Source organism: Balaenoptera physalus (assembly GCF_965194825.1).
Source record: "Balaenoptera physalus genome assembly, chromosome: 5".
Taxonomy (NCBI): Eukaryota; Metazoa; Chordata; class Mammalia; order Artiodactyla; family Balaenopteridae; genus Balaenoptera; species Balaenoptera physalus.
The window spans coordinates 54,521,039-54,547,194 of record NC_138884.1 but is presented as its reverse complement, the minus strand read 5'-3'; the positions used below and the strand labels follow the sequence as shown (position 1 = coordinate 54,547,194).

The following is a 26,156-nucleotide window of genomic DNA, read 5'->3' as shown; positions in this document are numbered from 1 at the left end:
TATATGGGAAAAGAATCTAAAAATAAAAAAAAAAGAGTGGATATATGTATACATATAACTGATTCGCTTCGCTGTACACCTGAAATGAACACAACATTGTAAATCAACTATGCTCCAAGAAAAATTTAAAAATAAAAATAAAAAAATAAAATAGATAACCAACAAGGACCTACTATATAGCATAGGGAACTATACTCAATATCTTGCAATAACCTATGATGGAAAAGAATCTGAAAAATAATATATACATACATATACATATATATAATTGAATATCTTTGCTATACACCTGAAACTAATACAACATTGTAAACTATACTTCAATTTTAAAAAATAAATAAAACAGATAAAAAAAGAATTTGATAGTATTAGGCTTGTTTTACCCTTGAGCCTGAAAAAATTGTTGAAAAAAATACCATTTTTGGAGAGACTAGCAGGACCAATTGTATTCTCAACTCCTTTTTCAGCTTAGGTGTTGTGGGAGATGGACTTTGGTTAATTATCCCATAAAAACCTATGTAGGATAAAGCTGTATAGATACAATTGTGGCAAGTAGGAATACTTTATAAAGAATGGGATACATTGAAAAGACATCAAGGGAGGACCTAATCTAGATTTGGGGTGGGAGATGAGTCAGGGAAGGCACTTGAGAGGAAATAGCTTTTAAGCTGAGATCTTTTTTTAAAAAAAGGAACAAAAGAGAAGAAATTAATTAAGAAAAATTGTGGGAAGTGGAGGGCTTATTTCAGAAGACAGAAGCCCATGTACCTTTCTTCTAACATTTCCCCCCATTCTTTGTGTTTTCCATTTAAAGGACTGAATCACTTACACTTTGTATTCATATTGTGTTACATATGTCTTAGGGCCAATTACAACCAAATGAAGGTCTTGATTGTGGCGATGGTTACATGTCTATGCATTTGTAAAACTGAGATCAGTACACTAAAAAAGAATGAATTTTACTATACGTAAATTTTTAAAAGAAAGAAAAACAAAATAAACAAAATGGAAATAAAGTAGAGCATTGACTACTGTTGTCCAGTTGCTCCTTGGGCTTCATGTAAAGAAGCAGCAAGTAACACAGAAATAAATGTGTGCTTCCTGGAAACTTTAATCTTACCCTGGACTGTTTGCACTTGTTTTTATTTGAGTGTTTTATGTTTTATTTTTCTAATTCAGGAAGGAGTCTTTAATATGCCTCTAATATGTGGACTGACTAGGAAAATCCCTGCAAGAAGAATACTTTCTGTGACATACGGATGTGACAAATGGAGTGTCATTTGAAGGCTTTATTCTGGCATTACGTGTGTGGCAGGTGTCTTTGCTACCTAGAAAAGATATGCTACCCCCACTGGGAGAACCCATGATATAGGTGCCTGAATATCATCACTCCAGTAATGGGAAGACATGAGTGTTCATTATTCCATAGCCTGCAAAACTTGTGTACTATTGTTGGTAAATTGGAGGCCTGTCACTTCACTATGTGTCATCTGATGACATTGTTTCTGATATTTATGACAAAGGAAATTCCTTGTGATTTTTACCCATCAGGATAAAGAGCACTTACTTTTCCTTTCACAGAATTGAAGAAATCTGACTTAGAAAAGGAAGGTCCATTTAGATGCATTTGTTAACTTGCATCAAAATGTGAAGCCCTCTCTCTTCCAAAATGATTTCCCCCAAAATAAGTGAGTGGAAAAGAGGGATTGCATTTTGATGGTTAACAGTACTGAGGCACCCAGCGTGCCAGGAAAGGATAATACTGCTTCTTTTATGTGCATTAGTTCCTTAGCTTTTACAACAATAATCAAAACAGCACTTGGAGACAGAGGTTATCACCAGTTCCATTTTACCAGTGAGGAGAGTGAGATTCAGAGAGGTTAAGAAAGTTGGTCCAGGTTGCAGAGCTAGGAGTATTATGCAGATGATTGAGTGTGTGTTTCATGTGCCAAGGTCAGGTGTGTTTGTGGAGAGGAGTAATGCTGCATAATTCATCCAATCAGCCTCTAATGCTCATGTTTAGGTGCTGATTTCTTCTTGTTGGGCCTGCATCTTATTTCAATTCATATTAAGATCTCAGTACCATACTTCCTGGTTCCCAGAATTTACATAGAAGTTAGTTTCCTGTGATTCCCTTTAAGAAGCTGTAACCAAAGTGTCCCCCAGATTTTGCTTTGTTCACAGTCCTGCTTTCAATGTCAATAGATTAGGTGTGAAGCAACAGCAATGGAGAGTGCAAGAGTTTCCTACCTCCTTATTAATCAATGCAAAGGTAAGATTTTTAATAACAATTTCAAATGTTTCAAAATGCTTTACCTTGGTAACAGACCGACAGTGGTCTTTGCCACTGAAACAGAGAGTTTCTTTTTGATTCTTTTTTTTCTTAAAACACATTGACCTTTACAATTTTAAATCTTAGACATGCCCCCAAATTGTCCCTATGAGGCCTTGTTATAGTAAACCTACAGCCCTGTTGCTCATCTTTCTCCGAACAAATCAAAACACATTACAGATGAAGCTTAATGAAGTAAGAGGTCCTAAAATACTTTCTAAAAAAACTTTGAAAATTAATCATATATAAGGAAAACTCTTAAAACTGACACGTTTGTGTCTCAGTTTTACTCATGGAGAAAATGCGGTGAAAACAGGTTAGAGTTTGTTGCAAGTGCTCTCCTCTGGCACCTCAGACACTGTGAGGTTATTCAACGCAGTCTGCGGAAATTATTTGTTTGATTTTAAGACAAGTAGCTTTCACTACCATGGCGTCAATGTGTCTGCTACCAAGGTATTCCCACGTGGAAATCTGACCAGAACTCCTTTTCTTTCAAAGGACAAGTTATCTGGATAAATTCTCCTACTCTGCAAACTGCTGTACCTGCTAAAGGCCTTAGAGTCAGAAAAGACGACACACCAGTGACTCTTGCTGCTTTTAGAAGTGCTAGCAGTATTAAGATCACTATCTGAAGAAGACAGTTGCAAATGCAGATTCGGCTTCTTTACTTTGATTATCTTCCTTTCCTTTAGTTTTCCTCAAAATAAGGCCGATAAATCTCATTCATCTTATAATTCACAAATGTTCATTGTGATTGTCTTTCAGCTGCTGAAGTACCTATAGGGAATCACAATCCAACCTTGTAAGAAGTTGCTGGACCGAGCTCTTCTGTCACAAATTATGACACGCCAGCGCATTAAATTTATTTATTTTACCGTCTACGTTTCTCCAAAGGCAAGGTGAACCGATTAAAATATTTTTATACTCATACATTGTTAGATTTTTTTGTATATGAAGGAAGTGCATTATTCTGACAAATTTAACAGGAACAACTATAATTTTTATAATTATATAATTTTAATTATAAATTAAATGTGTGTGATAATTTCACATTTATGGTCACACCTGTGCTCCTATTTACTTCTCAAAACAAAGAACACCAAAACAGAAATTATTACCCCTATTTTTACAGAGAATGAAAATGAGAATCTAAGGTTTGAGTCACCACACAGTAACTGTGTGTGTGTGTTTACGTGTGGAGGTGAGCTGTGGAATTAGAATTCAGGTATATTGGTTCTCGTTAGGGATCTTTTCCACCATTGCCCCTGCTGTCTTTACAAAATGAACTGAGTTGTGAAGCACTGCAGGCTTCCACTCTGGAATTTTTAAAAATCTGGATGCAGGAGGTTTGCTTTGTTTTGTTTGGCAAGTGTGGGTACCACGAAGAACCAGCTCCATTGCTATCACATAGTCCATCCGCATTTTCTGGCTCCAGATCCGTCTGTCTTTGTGTTGTCATCACTACAGAATTCTTAGAGGAAGTAAGGTTTAAAGGCTAACTGGTGTTTAGTATGTGTGTGTGACCCTCACTTCTTTCCTTACTTCTCTCTTCTCACATCTACCCACTCCAAATATAGGGTGGAGAGGAGTGGGTGGAACTGTAAAGGAAACTTGCAGTGAAAACAAATTAGAGGGAAATAACAGCAGCATCTGAGGCAGTTTCTCTCATTCAAAAATAATAGGGTGAAATAAAATATCTGAACTAGAATGCCGTTTCTCCTTGTTCTTAGTCTACCTGAAGTCCCTGGAGGATAAACTGAGAAGTGGATGTTTTGGTAATGAACCCAAAATAATGTATCTCAAGCTGGGGAGCCGACTTTCAATCATCCAGTTTATTTATTCATTCAACAAATAATTATTGGGCACCCACAATATATGTCAAGCATCATTCTAGGTGAATGATAAATATTTGTGAACAGAAGAAAGATCCTTACCATCGTGGAACTTACATGCTAGCAGGGTGAAAGAGACAATAAACAATAAATACAATAAGAAGTATATCCTATAGTATATTAGAAAGTGATAAGTACTTCGAGCACATTTGTGAAGGTATTGCTCTTAGAATCAGACTGAGTCTGAACCTCAGCTCTACCACTCCCTAGCTGTGTGACTTGGGTAAGTTACTTACCCTCTCTGTGCCCCAGTTTTCTTATGACTATAAAATAGACAAGACAATAGGGCCTACTCCACAAGATTGCTATGTGCATTTGATGAATTAATACCTGGCAAGAATGCCTGATTGATAGTAAGAGCCACATAACTGTTTATTAAACAAATAGCTGCTGTGGAAAAAAAATTAAAAAGAAAAGCAGCGTGTAAGTTAGGGATTGTGGAGCCTGTAGTTTTTTATAGGCTGGGCAGGTAATGTTTGGGAAGAAAACATATGAGCAAAACCTTGAAAGAGGTGAAAGAGTTAGACAAATATATTGAGAAGAGTAGTCCAAACAGAGGAAGTGACCTTGGTGAATGTCCTAAAATGAGTGAGTGGCTGCTAAGTTTTGAGAACTGCCAGGGAACCAGTCTGGCTTGAAAGGAGTGAGCCTGGGGTTCAATTAGGGGCTGGAAGGCCACTGAGAGGAGTTTAGTTTTTATTTTAGGTGTGAAACGAGAAGTGATTGGTCGTTTTAAGGAGAGGAGTGGCATACACTGACTTTTCTTTTGAAAAAGATTACTATGCTGCATTGAAAATAAATTGAAAGGGTGGAAAGGCCAAAAGCAAGGTCTTTTGGGAGGTGATGATGGCTTATACCTGGGTGGTTACAATGGAGACGGTATGAAGTGTGTGGATTCTGTATATATTTGGAAGATAAAGCCAAACGGAGCTCCTGATAGATTGCATATAGTGGGTGCAGGAAAGAGAAAAATCAAGAGTGAATCCAAGATTAAAAGTTCTCTTAATGATTTCTCCTCTCTGCTCTCCTTACCTACAGTTTTATTCATGCACCCCCATTTCCTCTTTTTATCTAATGCCAAGAGAGCTCTGAGCCTAGGAATAGTCATGACGTAGGGAAAGGAGACAGTGGGACAGAAGAGAGAAGCAAAATCCATCTGGAGGAGGAATTTCAAGCTGGCAGCTCCTCCCACAGAATATAGTGGAAAACAGTTCCAACTGGACAGAGTTACAAATGGAAAGGCTTGATGGCCCCATTCTTACACTCCCTAGCTCTGTGGGTTATCTTTCACCAGATGAGGCAGGATCAAGACGTTTCTCTGAGCTGGCGTGGATTTCTATATATCTTGATTATGGGGAGCAAAAGGTTAGGAAATCTAAAAATAAATATTGGTGCTAAAATCTATCTTTGAAAAATGTAGGCTTTTAATCTCCTCTCTCTCCTTCCCAAACCTTTGCATCATTTCATTTTCTTCCTTCTCCATGTGTGGACATAAACTGTGTCTAAATAGCTAAACTGTCAAAGAATAATCGATAAGTTCAGGAACTGACACTGACTTTTTCCAGAGAAGTCCATTAAGCTGGTTATACCTGTCTCTACATAGAACCAGCCCAGTACCACGAATGCACTCCAAACGGTGATTTTCTGAAGGAGGCTGTCATATGGAAAAAATCTTCTTTGTCCCATTTTTCTTGCTCTCCCAACATTTCTTCCCATCCTCTCTCTTTTCTTCTTGCTTCCCTTCATCCACTCTTAGCAACTGGATATTCATACATAAAAGCCATTTATAGTTTGATGCCTCAAAGCCCTCATATCTGTTAAACTACAGTCTCCTTTAGAAAGGAATTTTCCTCAAACCTGACCACATTCATTCACTCATTAACAGATGTTGCGGCCCCAGGCTGCATTTCTGGGGAGTAGGTAGAGGGAAGGGATTCATCGACATCTTCTGTCAGAAGTCAGTAAGCTATTATTCAGCCCTCCCGGGCCCTAAGCAGGTGCTCTTTCCTTTCTTCTGACAATAGCAAAGGTTCCCAAGACCCCAGATGACAGTCTCTACATCAGTACTTAGTGACTCCACTGACAGGTGTTTCTCTGTATAACCAGACAACAGGTGTTTGCCCAGTGCAGCCTGCCAAAAGCCAAGGAGCCAGAGTAGAAAACAAGGCCCATTTGTGAAAATGATTACTGTAATTAAGAGCTATGGTAATGCAAACGATGAAAACTCATACACATTCGCACTTACACTCTCCCATATTCTCTGTTCCCCTGGATAGAGGAGATGACAGACTACAGATCACCCAGCATTACGATATCCATTTAAATGCTAAAGTTCTCGCTTCTTTTGGGGAGAGATTGAAACGATTATTAAGGCATCTTTTGAAACCATCCCTCTTAAGGATCCTCATTTAGAATTTATGTCATTGTGCATTTGGGGGATTACAAGGCAGTGTATGCTGAAGGAGACTGCCTTTGAGGGGCTTATGATTTACTTGAGAGCCCCATCTATATCCATAAGAAAAGTGAAACAGCTAAGCAATACTCAAATCACAGTACATTTGGTGGTGACCCTCGTTACAGCAAGTTCCACTGTGTGCCCCATGACCTCCCAGCAGGAAACTGCCTCATTTACAACCAAGAAAAGTCTTGAGAGTAATATGCTGTGTGCTTCTCAATTCTTCCCCTAGGAAGCATACATGAACTTGAGAGCTAGGGCAGATAGCAGAATGGTGTGCATAAGGTAAATATTTCTTTGTAAAAAATCTGTGAACATACATCAGTCACTCATTTGTGTTTCAGGAGCTAAGGATCCTGTCGCTGCTCTGATCTGAGTGGGCTAGTGGAACGAAAAGCAAAGGGTGGAATGCACCAAGGGTGAGCACACAGGTCAGAAGACGTCATGGACTTTATCAATATGATTTTCATATTATGCATGTATGACCACAATATGCAAAGTGAATTATAACTGTGAAGTCCCTATGCTCCATTTTCAATCTTTTTTTATATGTTTACCTGGGAGCTGAAGGGAGGCATGTGGGTAGTTCAATTCTAGCTGTTGCATACTGTGATTACTATTACTATTATTTTTGCCATCAGGAGCTTCTTTATTTTAACAAATTTACAGAAGTGGAAAACTTATAGATATTTTTTTTCCAGTAAACAATATAATTTTTATTCATCATATATGGGTTAAAAATGCTTATACAATTTTCAGTTTTGTAGGCCTTTATAGTCCCCTCTCCCAACTCTCTAGCCAAGTTTAAAATTTTTATGCCTTTTATTTTGATTTTCTTAGTGTATTACATAGTAAGATCATATTTTATTTCAGTTTTCTATAATTATTAAAGGGATAAGTAATGTATTATGATTCACTAAATTAGAGTAATAAATAACTTACATACTGCGATTATTAAATACTTTTATACTGTGATTGCCGAAAGAACGGTCCTGGATTTTTCAGCTAGATATTTTTCAATGTAAAAAGAAAACATTGAAAGAAATTAAAAAGGCAGTTCACAAATAATTCTTCTAGAGGACACAGGAATGGGACGCTTTTTTGCCTTTTTTTTTTTTTTTAACAGCTTTTGGTTAAGCCGAAAAAAATTTTGGGGCTTCTCAGAAAGTTCTTGATTATAAAAAAAGTATGAAAGGAGTATTTCTCTAGAATGTGATGTCTAAAGTTTTATTGGGAAAAAACTAAACCGAAGCAAAACAACCACTTGGTATTGTTGAAGATATCTTTCAAATTCTGTGTACGTCCCTGCCAACAGTTGCATCTTCAATTTTGGTCCCCATACTGCTTTAACAACTGAAGAAAAATAAGCATCTTATTATGGGAAAAAAAAAACTGTCTGTGTGGACTGGCTCTCAGACTTAGTCTGAGAAATCAGCTTTGATCAAATTACTTTCTGAACAAATGGCCTTTGACTGGGTCGGTGAAAAGATAGTCCATGTGTCCCGGGTTTCAGCAGCTTCCTATCTGTTTATCACTGGTACCAGGCTTGGTCTCACTTCTGTTCTCTTCCTCCTGTCTCATTTGGCACAAAAGGGATGTCCTAGAAGAGGACACTGTGCTTCCTTTCTCTTCATCCCCCCACCCTCAATTTTCTTGAATGAGTGCCCATTTGCTTACGGCCTGTCTCTCTGGATACAAACCAAACATCCAGAATGCTAAAGCTATTCCAATAGCAGCAACTCTAATTCACCCTCTTTATCTCTCATGATAAAGATGAGAGATGAGAAAAGTCTATGATTCCTCACTCTTTTTGCTACCTGACCCACTTCTTACTGAGAATTAAGACTGGAAGTACCACACCTCTCCTCCTATGCTCAGAACGACCTCTCTAGACATTATTAGATACAGATTGTGCCAGGAACAAAACCCATCATAAAGGCAAAGTGGGCTCTGTTTGGGGCAGGGGATGGTGGCATGATCTCAAATCACGACTTTTGTACTCATATGTAGCCAGCACAAGGAAATACATCCTCCATCTTCAATGGCTGGCCCTGGACAGGATAAGGGGCTTCTAGTACTTTAAGAGCAGTTATTTCCTGCAATTGGATATTGTGTGCTGAGATAACTGGGGGCCTGTAGTGCTTTGGGACTCAGTGCATGGATGTACCAGAAACTAAAGCAAAACTAGTCACCAGGTTAGTTGGAAAGCACTAGAAATGAGCTTTATGAGAAAAAAGTAACTGATTTCATTGAGTCAATTCACAAAAGATCTCTTTCTACTAGCAAGGGCTGCTTTGCTTTCTGACTCCACAGATATGGAGGAGACCAGCTGCCTGTGGCCATTTCAAAACAGCTGCCTCTTCAGCAAGAAGTAATAGACCCTGGAGAAAGAAGAAGAGATCTAACCTCCGGACCTGCGGAGTGCCTAATCACTCTGTCAGCACCCTGCCTGTGCGCCCTCGCTCTCTGTTTCCTTCCCGCACAGCCAGCCCTTCCCACCCTTCTCAGCCTGCTCAGGGCTCCTTTCGCCACAGGCTATTTGTTCCTGTAATTGCTGCCAACTTGGCTGGTGAGAAGCCAGGCCTGGAGGAAATAGAGGGTCCTGGCAAGAAGGCGGACTGACGGCCCCAACAGGGTCAGCGCCTGAGTCTTCCCACAATGCAACTGTGCCTCCGACCAAAATCCTATGGAACTAGAAGTCATTGTGGGGTCACCAGGGACCTGGTTAGCAAAAAGCGGTGCTGCTGTCTGGATTCAGCCTCTGAGTGTGTGGAAGGGCGGCAGGGATGGTGAGGGAGGGCCTGATTCAAGCCCTTCACTTAGGAAAACTTGCTGAAATCCTCTGGGCTTTTGTCTGCTTGAATCAAGCAAAGAAAACCAGTCCTTGCCTTGCACTGCAACGAACCAGGCTAGGCAAACCTCATAGATTGTGGGCACCTCCAGCAGAAGAGGTGAGGAGAGACTGACTTGTTCTGAACAGAAGCCTGTGCGAGGTCCGCGGGGACCCTGGCAGCCTCGTTCGTGGGTTGGAGAGCCTTCGGGGCACTGTGGTTTGCACTGCCCAGGGTTGCTCATCCTATCCCACCATCTATCTCTGGTCCTTCCCTCCATCTCAGTGTGATGCACTGTAGGATGGACCAGGCTTTGGCCTCTCCTCTGGAGCCCTGGTCTCAGAGACCTCCAACATCTGTTTACAACCAGAGGAAGGTTGTAATTAGTAAGTTTGTCCCTCGGGTGAAGGGAAGCTTGTCTTTGCCCTGATCTCTTTCTTCCTAGACTTTGAAGTGCCAGCCTGAGGATACAAGTCATTGTATCTTGCTTTGAATTGACTCCTGTTGCTAGTAACTGGATCATAGCTATAGCTACAAAAGACCTATGAGAAATTCATCCTTTGGTTCCCACACAGAACTAGGGGAGGCATGGAAAGAAAGTTCAGGTGCTGGGGCTAGGAAAGGTGAACCTGAGGTGGTGAGGCTACAGAACGTGAGGCCGAGGGGTTGAACAGCTGAGGAAGGTAAACCCGAAGAGATGGGGACCAGAGCTGATGCCTAGACGACTGGTGGGACCCATTCACCTGTTAGTTTTCCGGTGCTCCGTCCAGTGGAGGTGAGTGGAAACTAGCCTTTATCTCTGCAGGTAGCCAGGAGCCTGCACCTTCTCCCCGACCTTGCTTCCGCGGCAGGGAGAGCGCATGAATCAAGAACAGCACGGCGCAGTGGCCGCGGGCGCGTCTCCGCCTATGCCCTGGCGCCCTTGACCAGGCTCACTGGCCTGTGAATGGACTGAGGGATCGTCTCCAGCCAGGGGGCTTTTGATGATCCAGAAAATAACCAGAAAAAAAAAAAAAAAGTGGTACAGGCTTGCACTCTCTTTTGAGTGGAATTTATGGGAGTAGAGCCCGGCTAGCCAAGACCGTGAAATGAGAATTTTTCCGACCGCAGATTTGCGGTGGACACAGGCTCCGCGGATCTGCTGCGCCGAGAGTGAGGCAGCGCGCGGGCCAGGGAGGGCGCAGCCGGGAGCGCAGGGCGACTGGCTCCTCTCTCGGCGGAGCTGCGCAGGGAGGGAGCTTGGCTCTTCAGCGCACGGGACAGGCACAGGGCTGTCTTCTTCCACTGTTCAGTTTTTGCGGGTCTTTACATTAAAAAAAAAAAAAAAAAAGACCCAAATACATGTTCAACCCTCTTGTAGATTTTTAAAAGGTTACTGGCACCCACCCTACTTAATCACGCACACCATACCGATTCAGTTTTAAGGGCGCACTTGTTAAAAAAGCCTCCTAGCATCCAGGAGAGTTGAGAAGGAACCTGGGGTCTAGTTTGCCAAACTCAGTCACAAGAGCTGGTCACTGCTCTCCACTTAGGGAATGCTCTGCTTTTCGGAAAGTTTCAACCTCGGACCCCAGAGGAGGTCGGAGTGCACCTTGCCACCCTCCAGGCTGAGCTGGGCTAAAACCTGAGCAGGTGTCTTGGCCTTCCTGGGTCATCCCTAGACAAGAGTTTGATCCCCAGCTGGAATCTTGCAGGACAGGAGAGGGATACAAGAATGGTTGTTTCACTGGGGGTGGGGCTTGAGGAGCTGAAAGAAAGAAGAAAAGGAAAGGCGTAATCTCAGTTCCAGAGGCTCAGCCCCAGAGTGGTTTTGACCTCCTGGGTTTGGGAAGGAGGCTGATAGCGCCTCTAAGGCCAGCCACTCTCCTGCTCTTTCAGCAGACTCCTAGGGAAGAGGAAGGGTGAGACACAAGCAACTGGATTTACTTTGGAAAATCTTTGTCACTTGAGGAATGGGTGACACACAGGGGAACTTAGTGATGGCATCCAGCACCACCAATGGGTCTTAAACCCTGACAGCTTTTTTAGAGACCCAAGGCCATCACTTGCAGAAGGCACAGTGCCCAGGCCCAGCATTCCACAATCATTCACCCCGGAAAGAGGCAATGTCAGTCAAGTGGATGGTCCTGAGGGACCACCCGTCCTCAATGTCCACTTTCAGGATTGCCTTGCAAGGGTCTGCTTACCTATGGTGGTTAAACCAGAAGCATAAAGCTTGAGCCTAGCACAGCGGAAAAAAGAAGGGGTGTTCAGCCCAGGGCAGCATCTTATATAGTGCCCAGGCCATGCACATCTGTGTGTGATGCGCCCTTTCTTCCCCCTCCCTCGCTGCCCCCCCACCCCCACCCCGTGGCTTCACTAAGTTGTCCAGGTGATTTTCTGTTTACAGCTGCCTTGATGTTAAGTATTCTAGCCATGGGAGATTTCCAATCCTGAAAAATAAACATATGTTTTATATGCTTTTCATTATTGAGCTAGGAATCCTTAAGTGGGTACTCAAAACTGGAGAAAGCCACCTCCTAGCATCAACCTTGGCTTATATGAATTGACCTTATCGGTCCAAATCACAGCCTTTTCATTAAAATGAGCAATGAATACTGTACCAGAGTGTAGTTTAAAGCTTCAAATATGTTTTCAGATGGAAATATTTCAAGAATGCAAGCCAGGTATATTTCTCAGATAAATGACAGTAGGGGCATTGCATACACGGGAATTCTCCGTTCTCAGGTTTCCTGAAATCCAGCGCGCGCATCATTAATCATTCATTGGAGTCGGCCCTTCAGTCAATGGCAGCTCTGAGTAAGCTGAAGCGAGCCGTTAGCTAATCCTTCCTGCCACGGGGATCCTGGGGCGAGAAAGGACAACTGGACAGTTAGTCACATGTGCTGGCGCCCAGACCCCTACCCCTCTCGCCCGGCTCCGAGCACGGTGTGCGTGTGCGCTCTCCCTCCCGGGCGCAGACCTAGAGCTTCCCAGAAGGAAAAACAAATTCGGTGGCATTATGCTTAGCGCGACCAAGAGTTTCCCAACAGGAAAGCAGCTCGAGCCCTGGCGTAAAGGCTTAGGGCGGCTCTCTAAACGCTGAGTAAATCCATTCATTAGCTCTTTAGTAAATCGGTAGCAACAACAAAAGCCTTCTCCCCACCGCGCCACACCAAAGCCTTCCAAGTTGCGCTGCGAACACTTGCAGCGGTGGGATCCCTCGGCGGGACGCAGTTCCCGAGAGATCCCCGGGGCAGGGGTTGTACCAGTCGGGTCTGCTGGGCAAAGGGAAGGGAACCTGGAAACTGTGTCCTGGGTAGGCGAGAGCGCATTGCTGGGACGCAAGCCTGCGGCAGAGGTGCGAGGGACGAGAACTCACTCCCACGTTTCGCCCTCCCATTCCCGTGGCTGCCCCAGGAGGACTCAAGGGCTCGCGGGGAGCTGAGTTCCGCGCAGCGTTGGCTCGAGTGGAGGGTGGCCGTGTGGCGCGTGAGAAGTGCTGGGGTGCGTGGCCTCGGTGTGCGCGCGCCCAGCGTCGGGGTGCAGCTTCTCTCCGCCTGGCTTCTCCTCCCACTCACCCTCTCCCGTCTCCTCCCTCCTCCACACCCCCGCCCCCGGGACGGCGAGGCTCCCTCCCCGCACCGGCCGGAGAGTACACAAAGCGGCGGGTGAGGGGAAGCTTCGCAGGCGTGCACCGAGCAGTGAGATCACTGGCGTTATAAATATCCCAGTGCCAGCGCCGAGATCCGTTCGGGTGGCCTCTCTCTCTCTCTCCCCCTCTCCCTCTCTCTTCCCCGAGGCTATGTCCACCCGGTGCGGCGAGGGGGGCAGCGCCAGAGGCACACAGCCGCGCGCGGGCTGCAGAGCCCAGAACCAGCCCTGCAAAATGCACTTAGGACCCCCGCGGCTGGAAGAATGAGCTTGTCCTTCCTCCTCCTGCTCTTCCTCAGCCACCTGATCCTCAGCGCCTGGGCTCAAGGGGAGAAGCGCCTCGCACCCAAAGGGCAACCCGGACCGGCTGCCACCGGTAGGAACCCCGGAGGAGTCAGCAGCAGCCGAAGCAGCAGTAGCACGAAGTCTTCCTCTTCTTCCTCTGCCCCCTCCTCCTCCGGGGCTTCTCTGGGCAGTCAAGGAAGTGGCTTGGAGCAGAGCAGTTTCCAGTGGAGCCCCTCGGGGCGCCGGACCGGCAGCCTCTACTGCAGAGTGGGCATCGGTTTCCATCTGCAGATCTACCCGGATGGCAAAGTCAATGGCTCCCACGAAGCCAATACGTTAAGTAAGTTGCCTGCTCTCCTACAAAACCTGTCCTAAGCGGGCGGCGGGAGTCTCGGGAGGGGACAGCTGGTGATTCCCTGGTCTGCAAGCCCACCTTCCGGAGCCCCGGCCACTGGGATCCAGCCGGCCCTCGAAACAGCCGGGCGGGTTGGGTGGAGATGCGTCTACGTGGCGGGCACACACTTTCCCCTCTCGTGGGTACGAGGAATGGTGATTACTGAGGTATAGGCTACCCGGAGGCTGGTGCAGACAGGCACCTTGTTTCCAGTTTGCCCTGGTCCCAAAGAGGAGCTCCAGCCTGTGCCTGGAGAAAAACCAAAAATCTCCTTTCTCCTCGTTTAGCTTCTGTTTACCTTCTGCTTCTGTTTACCAGACTCGCATTTTTCACTGGGCATTAAAGTGCACCCCTTTTCCCTGCCCATAACTGAACAGTTTTATTTAGAATAATCAAATCTCACATACTGCCCCTCACAACGGCTACCATAACCCCAAATTAATATTACATATAATGTATATATACATATGTGTATACGGATATGTCTATTGTAGATACGTACATATTTACACATTATATACATATAGAATATATATGTATATTATACGGGAGACCAGACATTCCCTGTTTGGAAGAAGACAGTGATCTAGAAAACTGGACACGTTTAGAGAGGGAGACGTGATGGACATTAGAATTATTAATTGCAGAGTTGGGTTTAGCACCTTTTAGTATCTTGAAACCATGACCAGACCTTGTGAGGAGGAGTGGCCCGCCTTTGGTCCCCAAGGACAATTAGGGGAAAGTTCTTTATTTTAGAAGAAATTCAGAGACGGTTCAATTCGGTACAGGTGAAAATTTTGTAGTTTTTTTTTTTAAGCCAAGTTTTAAATTTTCTTTCTGAGTTTAGCTCTCTCTCTTTCCCTCCTTTCTCATCTTCTCCTCCCTTCCACCCCATCTGAGTTTTCAGACCATAACTGCCACTCCTCTGATTCCTCTCACTGCCCCTCTAGGCAGCAGAGGGGAGAGATGATTTGCGGTTGTATGCGGGGCTGGGGAGATCTCTGCGGGCCTTTTCCTCTGTAGGGCCAGATGGTCTTCCAGCCGGGGTTAGTCCAACAGACAGAAGCCCAGCCCGGGCCTCAGAGGGACCCAGGGAGAGCGGAAACATGGCCAGGAGATACTGATGCGCACACGGTCACCCGGCTCCGGAGTGTCAGTCTGGTGGCTCCCAGGTGTACTTAACTTTCTCTGTCTCAAACCAATGACCCCACGGGTTTCCTCTTACCCAAGCTCCGGAGGAGCGCGGGCTCCACAGCGGGGCTGGCATCTGGCACCCGCCCCCGACAAGGGTTGGAGGTGTGCACGTCTGTGGGATGGCCGGCCGGCAAGCTTCCTCCGGGGGATTCAGGAGGCTGGAAGTGGATGAGCTGGCGGTTCGCGCCGGGAGGCGAGCGGGTCCACGCCAGCCTCCTGCCCCTGACTGGTCTTTCGGGCTCCGCCACTCCAGCTGTCTGGATTGCACGTGGCGAGGTGGCCTGGAGCACCAAACCCGAGAGAGGGCCTTCCCTGTCTGCCCCAGCGAGTCCCAGGCCCTCCCACACGCTCCTTAGCGGTGCCTGCTTTTATGTTTTAAGGTTCATTACACTCACTAAGCAACTGACCATCTTCGGTGATAAAAGGCAAGGTCAGTTAGGGCGAAGGGGAATTTCCTAAGATTTAAGGGTAAGCAAGAGTTGTGTCTAGTTCAGTATTTCCATTTGTCCTCATTTTGTCCCACCAAACTCTTTTCCTCCACCAGCCATCAGAGCTCATTCCCCACTTCTAGTAATATTTTCCCCTTTCACTTACATGAACACTGTTTCTATTCTGTTCTTCTTGCAGTTTATCCAAAAAATCAGCCTCAACAGAGAATAACTTCTGTGTTCCCAAGGGAACATCCAAAGTTAGACTGCAAGGAGGGCAGGTTGGACCCCAGGGGGGTAAAAGGATGTGCGGGAGGTGGGTTTCGGTGTGCTAGGAATCTCTGAAAACCAGACTTATTCCCAAGATATTCACCCTCTTCTCTTGGAAGAAACCATAAGAGACAAAGATTTTTGCAGCTTAGGCCTTGTGGAGGGGAAATTGTAGAAAAAGATAGAAAGGAAAATGAGAACAGATCAACAAAGAACACATTCAGCTAAAGAAGACATTGGCCAGTATTTATTTCCAAGGTACATTTTATTTTAAAATCCACTTTGAAAGATATCTAACAAAGAACAGACACAAAACACTGCTTTGTTTCTTAAACAAAACTGAAGTGCCTAAATAAAACTTTCTTAATTTAACGAACACTTTCCTAATTCATTTCAGTTTATAACAGCCTTTCAGAGTTTAGTCTGTGTCTTTCACTTGGCTTGCAATCATTCACTTATTCATTCATCCATTTATTCACGTACCCAACATAGGATACCTAGCTCACCAAGCTTGTTATTTTGGTTACTTTTGGGTTAGTTGGGATTTTTTTTTTTCCTTTGCCTTCCATAGGTTTTTCTCACAGAGGAAAGTATAATTTAAGTGTTTAAATCATGGTGATTTTCAGCTTTGTGATGTCTGGAATGTCCAATAATATATCATAAGATTTTGCTACCATAGATCCATGAAGAATTTATGAAATACGTCATGTTTAAAAGGATAGCAAGTAATTTGGAAGTTTAAAATGAATCTCTGTCTTTAAGTAGCTGTGAAAGAGAAACAGGCCCTGCTAATTGCAGTTGGTCATATACCTCTTTGTAGATAGCGCTTGATGGTTTCCTGATACATAATGTAAACTCAGGAGTTGTTTATGGAATGTTGGTTAGAGTAGATGAGGAACCATTTGTCCAAGTCTCTCAAGAGAAACTGAACGAGCTTGGACCATGAGGATAATGGAGAATACATCAGAGTTTTCTCTCATCATCTAATTCTACGGTCTGTGAGTTAGCAGTGATAGAAAACTTACATTATTTTGTCACAGCTTGCTACTTCTGTAAAGAGTCAAAACTTTGCCATGCCAAACATTCTAACAAGTTCTTTTAAACTCAGTAATTTTCTGTAATGTTTGTCAGAAGAAATAAATATATGTTGGAATATATGTTTCACAACTATCTTTTGACATTAAAATTTTTGCAAATTGTGAATATTTTCTAGTTTGGCTATCAGAGGTACACTGGCCATAGATTTGAAACATAATTTGTTTAGTTAAGGAATACCACTTAATATATTCTTAGCTTCTCTTATACAGTAGTTATCCCAGGTTTTGAAGACAGGTAAAAGAATCAAGCTCATTGCACATAAACTCTTATTATGAGGAAATACTAGGGAAGGGTGAAGAAAGATGGGCAAGACAAGATAGATGATAAAATCCCACTACTGAATAGAAACAAAGACTTTGTTTTAATTTCTATGCTTTCAAGTTTAGTTCCAAAACAATGCTTCTGTTGGCTTATCTTGGGCCATTGAAGAATAGGCAATCAAGTAATTGTCAGTTTAGGGAGCAAAAGCTTAAGGCTATAGCTACACAAAGCCAAATTGTTCACATAAAATATAGAAATTCCAGTTATGTATTTTGTCTAAATCAAACCCTCAGTTTTACTAACTTTTAAAAATCTGAATTCACTATCAATTTTGATGTTAATGTAAAGTCAACCTTTATATAGTCCCCAAAGCCTAAATAAACCAGAATCTCTATCTTCTGTATGGAAAAACTCAAGCAGAAAATTTCTATGTTGCTAACTTAATCAATGAAGACTACTAAACTGGATATTTCAAGACTCAGATTTGATAAAGACATGGCATATTTGTTGCTGTGTGAGCACAAGTAGAGAAACTTCAGTTTTAAATGAATTTTCTTTGAGGATTTTTCAGATGGGCTGTTGAAAGCTTCTGAATACATGGAATATCTGTATATCTTTCTCATTCACTGAGAAAAGAGAGAAAAAGGAGAAGTCTACATAATTTATCAGCCATTATTGATAGAGTCCTACTGTATTAAAAATTCTAGAGGGGACTAAGTAAGAAAATCTATATCCGGAATAATTTTACTTTGTAACGCATACTTATGCTTGTAAGTAAGTGGATTAAACAGTGTATAATCTGAGAGACACTGAGTTCTTGCATCCTTCATCCTAGATGTCAATTGCAAAATTCCGCCAAGAGAGAATAACTCCTTCAGTTAAGCACTGCTTTTTTCTTTTGATCCTCTTAAATGTGAACACCCTAGGAAAGATAACACATTGTCACTTGCACTTTAACTCTCTCCCTGCCCCACTCCCCCAGCAGTAGAGGGCCAAAGTAGCAGGAGAGTACTAAGACATGTGTCCATACATGTGTACACATGGGGTGTCCTGAAAAGGAAGAGAGGTAGTGAGAAGGTCAAAGAAACAATCCAATTTAGCAAACATTCATTGACTATCGATGATCTGTGAGACACACTTGGCCTTCCACAATTTTGCTTAGGGATACCATCTGGGCTTCCAAGTGAATTGTAAATTCCCATCAAATTTATTATTACTGACTCCTAAGAGGAAATTACTGAAATTGAAAAAAAAATCATTTTTAGAGAAATGTTTTCTGGAATTTATATACGTGTGATTTAATGCACATGGGTTTAAAATACTTAGAATTCTTTAATGAGTTACTGAGATTTGGCATGAAAAGTCAATAGGCCTGTGATCTTTTCGGGGTGCGGGAGCAGGAGGTTGAATTGTGGGGCTTGTAGAATCTGCTCCTGTATTCTAGGAAAAAAGACATCATGAAATTGCTGTTGAAATTACTTTGGAAACTATGATCTTAACAAGGTTCCTAATATTACACCATAATTACATTATTTAGAACATCATACCAAAGTTGCCTATTTGAAAAAACAATTATTTCACCTAATCTCATCTTTTTTCTTTCCTGCATTCTTCATAATTTTAAATAGAATGATGTATGTAAAAGTATGTTTTTAAGCTTTCAATTAAATATAATTTTCTTACTGTTATAAAATCTTTTCATTCTCAGGCATTATATCATTTTTTATACTGGAACTTACAAGAAAAGAAACCATGTAGTATGTAATAAAATAACACTTTCATATCTATTATTTCATTTTTCCCATATTTAAAATTTATTACAATGCAAATTTATATAACATATACATGCAGAATGTACAGTGTGTTGGGAAACAAGTTGAGTCAAGATGGGTCTTTCTTAAAAATAGAATATGTTGTCAGAAACCAATCGTTTACATAAGCAAAGCAGTGCTCCCATTAAAGAAATATTTACAGAGTCCTTTTGTCTTGACCTCTTAAATGATAGTCTGCAAACATATATGCTTAATGAGAATTTTATCTTTTATGCTACCATGTATTTTTTTTCCCACTAATACACAATAGATTTGCATTTACAAAACCAGGTAATTTTCCAGACAATGGTATAAAAAAACCTTTAACAATGCAGAACCAGGAGTAAACTGGGGGAAACATATGGTCAAGTCTCCTTTTCTACCAACTCCACATTGTCTCTTTTGTGGCTGTCATTCTACACATAGATGATTTCTCATGTTCTCCCTGTCTCATTTTTTAACAGACATTTACACAGTATTCACAATCACATCCCCCATCTCTGAAATATCCAAAATCATTAATGCTGTTTTTCAATATCATTCTGTAATTTTGATAGAAATATAACTTTGTATCAGATGTTTTATTCATAATATTATTACAGCACTGCATTGTGTAGTAAATTTATCTTTACAAAGGATTCTGTGTGCTTTGTTACTATTTGATAAAATGATAATGCTTTTAAATCTTTTTTGGGTATGCATCACAGTCAAATAATTTGCATAGCAAAATCTATTGTAAATAGCATTTTGAAAACATTTTGAAGGAAAGAAATTTTTGAGACAGTGTTTTTTTAGGAGTTTCTTCCTAGAAGCAGAAGTAGTTCCTTTCCAACAGTTTTTAGATTTTTTTGGTTTGTTTTAAAGCAACAGCCACTAATAAAGTGGTAGCTGCAATTTTCTTGAGATGTGTTTTATTTACTCTAGGCTAAGAATGCTGATCACAAGAACAATAGTTCCTTCATGAACTTTCTGATCAAGTATTCTTAAGAAATCAGGTTGAATAAATAAGCGGCAGTATTTGCTACAATTATAGGTTTTAGGTCTCATTGTTCAACATAAGTGCTCTATAAAGATATTCATATATGTGTTTACATGTATTATATATATATGTGTATCCACAATACACTCCATTTGGTAAGTTGAATAATTTTATATGTACTTCAAATACTGCAGGGGGAGACTGCTATTTTAAGAAAATCTGGTGAATTTCTCTATTCGTCATAGTCCTATTGACATATTCTAATTAGAATATGTACTCAAAATATTACAGATTGAAATGTTGAGATGTTTTTTCCCTCCTCCCTCCCATCCTTGCTTGCTTCCTTCCTTTCTTCCAGGACAAGTCCTTTTTTAGCTTTAGTGGACCATATTATTTTGTCCTTTTTTTTTGCATTTTGTTGTAGGCAATTAACAAAAAGCTCTATGCTTTTCTTCTGTTCATATAACATTACATACAAGTTTATGGTAAACAGGCAGGAATCCCAATTATATACAAACTATGAGTTTCATCTTCTTAAAATACTCTAAACTGTGGTGTGTGACTTTCTTGACCCATTGGATGTGGACTTTCAAATTATTAAAGGAGACAGAGGGACATCGACTTGATAATTCTGACTACTAAATGCCAAATATAAACAATAACATAATAAATACCTCATTGAATTTTTTCCAGAAAAGTCACTCAAAATGCAATATGTCTCAAACCATAATCCATCAAACACTTCACTGAGCCAATAGTCTCAGATTATTTATATTGCTTTCAGTATCTTATGTATAATCTTTAAATGAGCAACTCACTAAATGATAGAGTGTGATATATATTGATTTATCGATTTGTATTATGATCATTTGAGAAGAGGGATTTCTTTTATGTAAATAAGTATTATTTTCAAGGCTTCCAATGATTTATACTAATCTTGAGTACCGTCTTCTGTGCTTTAATATTAAAAATACTGTATTATCTCTGACAGAAAAACAATGCATGAGGACTGTTTTGTAAAACACTTAAAAAAGTCTTTGCCATTCCTTTAGAACTTGAAAAGATTCTACTGTCAAACATTGATTACTAAAAGTGACTTATCATTTGTAAGAAGAAAAAGAATTACTAACGAAGCACAAATTTTTGAACCTTGAAATTTATCATTTTAAATGAATACTTGAGTGCTAGGCCTTTTTATTTCTTTTACATAATAAATGTCACAAAAAATAAGGATGTTAAATACTTTTTAAAAAAATCACAGTGATAAAGAATGGAGACAATCTACGTAGAAATTTAATTCTTCACAGTGGTATATAGAAGAGTCTGTGTTTTATTTTGGGATTTCTGTCATCCTAGGTATTTTGGAAATATTTGCTGTGTCTCAGGGGATTGTAGGAATACGAGGAGTTTTCAGCAACAAATTTTTAGCGATGTCAAAAAAAGGAAAACTCCATGCAAGTGTAAGTAGAACCACTTTATATTTGTTAAAGGTGTTATAGAGATTTTTATATTTGTAAAATGGAATGAAGTGATTTTCCAAATTGATAGATAGGACAATTTGCCCAGAGAACTTAATGTTTTTTTGTTTTTGTAAAATTATATGTACATTAAACCAAGAGAATTGTATGTGTTTTTGTAAGTGGTCGTTTAAATATTTTATTTACTTGAGAAGATAATATAGAATCCACAAAAAGTTTTAAGGGTAAGTGTATTCGAAAACAGCATTCTCTAAGTGATTGCCATTATTTATTTCTTAAAAGTGGTCCAAGTGAGGAGAAATGTTATGGAAATACTGTATTTTTAATTTACATGTTTATGGTGATTGTGTGTGTGTTCAGTAGATCATGTTCTTAATTTTAAAAGCTACTCATGATGTCAAAAATGGAGTCTAAGTAATATAACGTATATTCATATTAATAAGTATGGAGGGAAGAAACCAATAGTGAGAAGACTTTGACCTTTAATAGAGAAATTTAATTTGATTCATTTGAGAAATTTTCATCTTGTTTTTTTGTTGCATCAAAAACACTTCTTGAAACTATGAAGACTAATTTTGCACTCAAAAATTTCTTCAGCCCACTTAACACAGTTTGTAATCAATTTACAAATTATAGATTTCTATGCTTTGTTCTGAAAATGCTCATTACTTGGGAAGCATTAAAATGTTTTAAAGATAATAAAATATATTTAGCTTAGTTTTCCCGCTCACAGATTCTGTTTATTAGTATTAGTAGTATGCACAGCCCTTAAAAGTGATTTATGCTTTTTCTGTAGTGTACTGAGTTTTGTCATATTAAATCATTTTAAAAAGCAATTCTTCTTTAAAGCTACTCCTTTAATCCTTATTCACTTTAATTCTTATTAAACAAATTGGAGAAATATCACTTTTCGAGTTTTCAAAGTATATAGGAAGTTTTAATTGAGTGCAATCAATTGGAACTTGCTAATTATGATTTCTTCTTTACAGACCTTTAAAAAATTGAATGAGAATTTCACTTGGTTTAATGTTTAAGACTTTCAACTTTCCTTTCTCTAGCATCTAAAGATGGTTTGTTAATATCTCTTGGAGGAGACAGTAGAATTCAAGCTATTTCTACAGTTATTTGAGGATTAAATGAGATAATATATATAAAGCTTGTTAGAAGAGTATTAGATACCTTGTAAGTACTCAGTAAATATTACCTATTATTGAATGATAATTTAAATATAATCTAAATATAATAAACTACTAAAATCTCAGTTTATTAAGATAGATGGGAAATCTTTGGTAACCTCTTTGATTATCCATTACAAGAATTATAACCAGATTTACTTATTTCATCTGCTGAGCTGGTTACTATATTCTAGTAAACCACAATATAGTGTTCATAAAATAATTGCTCTTTGATTTATTACATATCTTAAGGGAAAAAGTTCTTCATTGCTGTGGAAAAGTAGGACATGCCATTTTATTTTTTAAAAATATTTGATTTTTAAAAATCCACATACAAAATAAAAAACAATGATCAAATGCATCTACACTGAATAACTTTTCCTTGATCTGCTTTAAGGTGGTAAAAGATTGAAACACCTTCAAAATCTAAGCATCATAATAATATGCAATGCCTAAAAAGAAATTCTCTATTGGTTTGCTTGTTTTGAGTGAAAATCTTAATTTTTTAAATATTCTGATTCATGCTTTAGTACATGCAAAAAAATAGACTACCTTGGGGCAGCTTAAGGATAATTGCAACAGAAAGTGAAGTACTACAAATGGATGCCAATTAGAAAGGTCAAACTGAAAGGTTAGGTTACATGATTCCTCTGTCAAATGCAAGTAACAAATTTCCAGAAACTTGACCCAAATGTCTAAGGATGGCTGGCCGAAATAATGCAGATAATGCAAAAACAGCATCTGTTATTCTTTCTCATCTTGGCAGGCTAAAGTTATTTCATGGAATAATGACTTTTAAACAGTACAAAAGCAAGCCTTGCTCTTGTCACTCACTGAAGCCCTTTGATATAAAAGTCATTCTGATGACTTTGAGCTGAATTGTAGATAAAAAATTAAGCCCTACGATTATGTGGATTCTTTCTAAACCATTTGTCCAAGCCCACTTTCTCTTAGCATTTATTAGCACTTTTTCTCTAGATGGAAACCTAATTAAATTATAAAGTGATTTATTTTTAAGGAAGTTGAATTTAGAAATAGTATTAATTCTAACCATTATTAGTTTTATGCCAGATGGTTTCTTTCCTCTTTTCAGTTTCTAGTTAAACATGTTGAAAATTTTTTCTCATAGCTAGCTTTAAATATAATTATTTGATTTAGTTTTGGTTTTTACAAAATTTCATCCCCACTAAAAAGGCTAAAACCCCTTATACTTTTAGGATTAAATGTTGCTTAGGATTAGTGAGTTGCTTTAAATTAATAATTGTGCAGAGGCATTTAAAGAGTACCTTTATAATCATTTCAAAAATATATGTATATAAAACTGCATTGTGCATCTTAAACTTACACAATGTCGTATGTCAATTATATCTCAATAAAACTGGAAAAAAAATTTAAATAAATAAAGAGTAACTTTAGGGTTTTATTTACAAAGTAAATGTGAACTATAAATCTAAAGTATTCATATAATTCTGGGGAAAGTAAACCCATAGCGTATCGAGAAATACTCATGGATAATAGGAGATTTTCAACTTCGTTTTTATAGTAACAATCAGACTAGTAAAAATTAGCTACTTGGCAGAGGTAAAAGATTTGCATATTTCTTTAAAATCTCTTTCATTCACATTATCTCATTACATAGTTAGGTGAGGAAATAGTCTCAGAGATGTTAAATATTTTCCCAAGTTACCACAGTTAATGATTGAACCAGAATTACATACTTCAAAAATTCTCTCTCCCTTTAAATGCTATAATACTTGGTAGGGAAAAGTTAGCTTGAAAGAAGATATTTTGTTTCATTTGGAACTATTTACACTGTTTTCAGCTATTATTTTATAGGAATTAATAATTGCATGTTTTAATAATATTTTTGTATTACGTTTTAAAGAATGAATACTGTGGTTCATCCTTAGAATATTTTTGCTTGTTTCTCTCTCCCTCTCTCTCTCATTCCAAACGCTTTTGGAGGATCTTTTTTTCCCATCTACTTCTGTGTCTCCTACTTGATTTTAAAGTCTAGAAAGGAGGGGATGTGTGCACCACAAAACTTGTCACACAGTTTTATAAATGTTGGTTATTCAGTGTGAAGATGAGTTGCATAGGGAACCCCTTTTAGGATGTACTTTCAGAACAGAAAAGAGATCTGTTTTGTTCACAGAAACTCTTCATTTAGAAAATGTTTCATTGTCAGTGGACAGGAAGATGGTAAACACTATTATCAGGCCAGAAAGGTTAAACTTAGGCAACATATATGCTGATTTCCTTTGTGTGCTAAGTTTGTTAATTCGGTAAGAGAAGTTTTCATTGAACTTCAGCCATCTCGGTGTGCTCTGCTCATGCACTCAGTCAACCTACGTACTCATATTAATCTCCTTGCAGCTCTCCTTAAGACCTTGACTGATAGACCCTAAGTAGACAATGCATTTAAATTCCTAGCGTGCAGGGTTTTTTCAGCATTCTTTACAAGGATGAAGGTGTCTGGTCTTCTTCTCAAGATGCCTTGGGAATCACTGAGAGTAAGAGCAGGTAATTGCTTCCCCAAGGGCCATGAGGGTTAGTCAGAGCCTTCACTGTGGCCTGTATCCTCTTTCTCAACTTATTCCCAGACTGCGGTGCTTTGTGGGGCTGAGGCCCCCCTCTCTTTTGGTCTCTATCTCTGCCTGCCTGTCTGTTCGTGTTCCTCCTCACTCTGTTCTTGCTCTCTCTTCAGGTTTATTGTCTTTATCCAAAGTTGCATAGGGAGCCTTTCTGGATTTATCTGAGGTGGGTCCAGATGTAAGAGTAAAAGGTCTTGACTGTGGTGGTGAAGAGCACAGTTCAATTGTGTCATTCTACTTAAGATACACTGTGTCATTTTACTTAATCTTTTCTATTCCTCGGTTTTATCAGCTATAAATGGAAGAAAATTAAAGTAAAAATACATGGTGATGGTTGAGCATTTTAAATGAGATAATACGTATAAAACACAGAATAGATCCTGGAAAGTATTCAGCATTTAATGTTAGAACAGATCTTCCTGAATTTGCTCTCAGGCAGCTGTTTGATGATCCTCTATCTCCTCTCAGAATACTTTCTGATTTTGGGGTCAGGCAGCTGTGACCCCCTCAGATATTTAGACCAGCCGCAAATCCCATTTATTATTGGCCTCTTTTTTCGTTAGGTCCAAACTCGTCTTGCGTACAGTAGCCCCTTTTCTCCTGTGTTTTCCCTTTTCCAAGGAACCTAATTTGAAAGCAAAATTCCCAGGTTCAAGATCTTAAAGAGACAAGGATTTCCAATGGTCATAGTCTCATAATTTTTTAAGATCCTTCTTGTGCATCGTGTTTTTCCCCTTAAAAAATCTAAATCTTGAAAAAGGTGATTATCATGAATTCTTCAGTCTTTTCATAAAGTATGCATGATCACTTATTGCCTGTTCGGGAAAGACATTTTAGCTCATTTTAAAGATACAGAAAGAAGCACGTGGTGGAATTATTTTTGTTTCTCAGGGTTTTAGGGAATCATGTTTGGAAGGAAAGCTAATTGCAGAGTTTATGAAATAGGTGTGGAATGTGTGCTTGATCAGCCCTAAGCAAGGACTAGAACAGCCTCCTTTCCTGGTTTCAGAGGGTGCCAGCTGGCTTGCCTGGGATGAGAGTCTGGA

The 26,156-nt window shown here is 39.9% G+C and overlaps 1 protein-coding gene across 2 annotated transcripts in view; it reads left to right on the top strand.

Annotated features, from left to right (window-relative positions):
- Window positions 1–12,980: 12,980 nt before the first annotated feature.
- Window positions 12,981–26,156, top strand: part of FGF5 (fibroblast growth factor 5) — a 31,828-nt gene continuing 18,652 nt past the window's right edge. Inside the window, exons 1-2 of one of the 2 annotated variants that reach the window (XM_082463137.1) lie at window positions 12,981–13,768; window positions 21,220–21,323. In XM_082463137.1, coding sequence (XP_082319263.1) covers window positions 13,408–13,768; window positions 21,220–21,323 — 465 coding nt within the window. In that variant the 5' untranslated portion in view covers window positions 12,981–13,407. The remainder of the gene's footprint in view (window positions 13,769–21,219; window positions 21,324–26,156) is intronic. The other variant, XM_082463138.1, reaches the window with a different exon arrangement.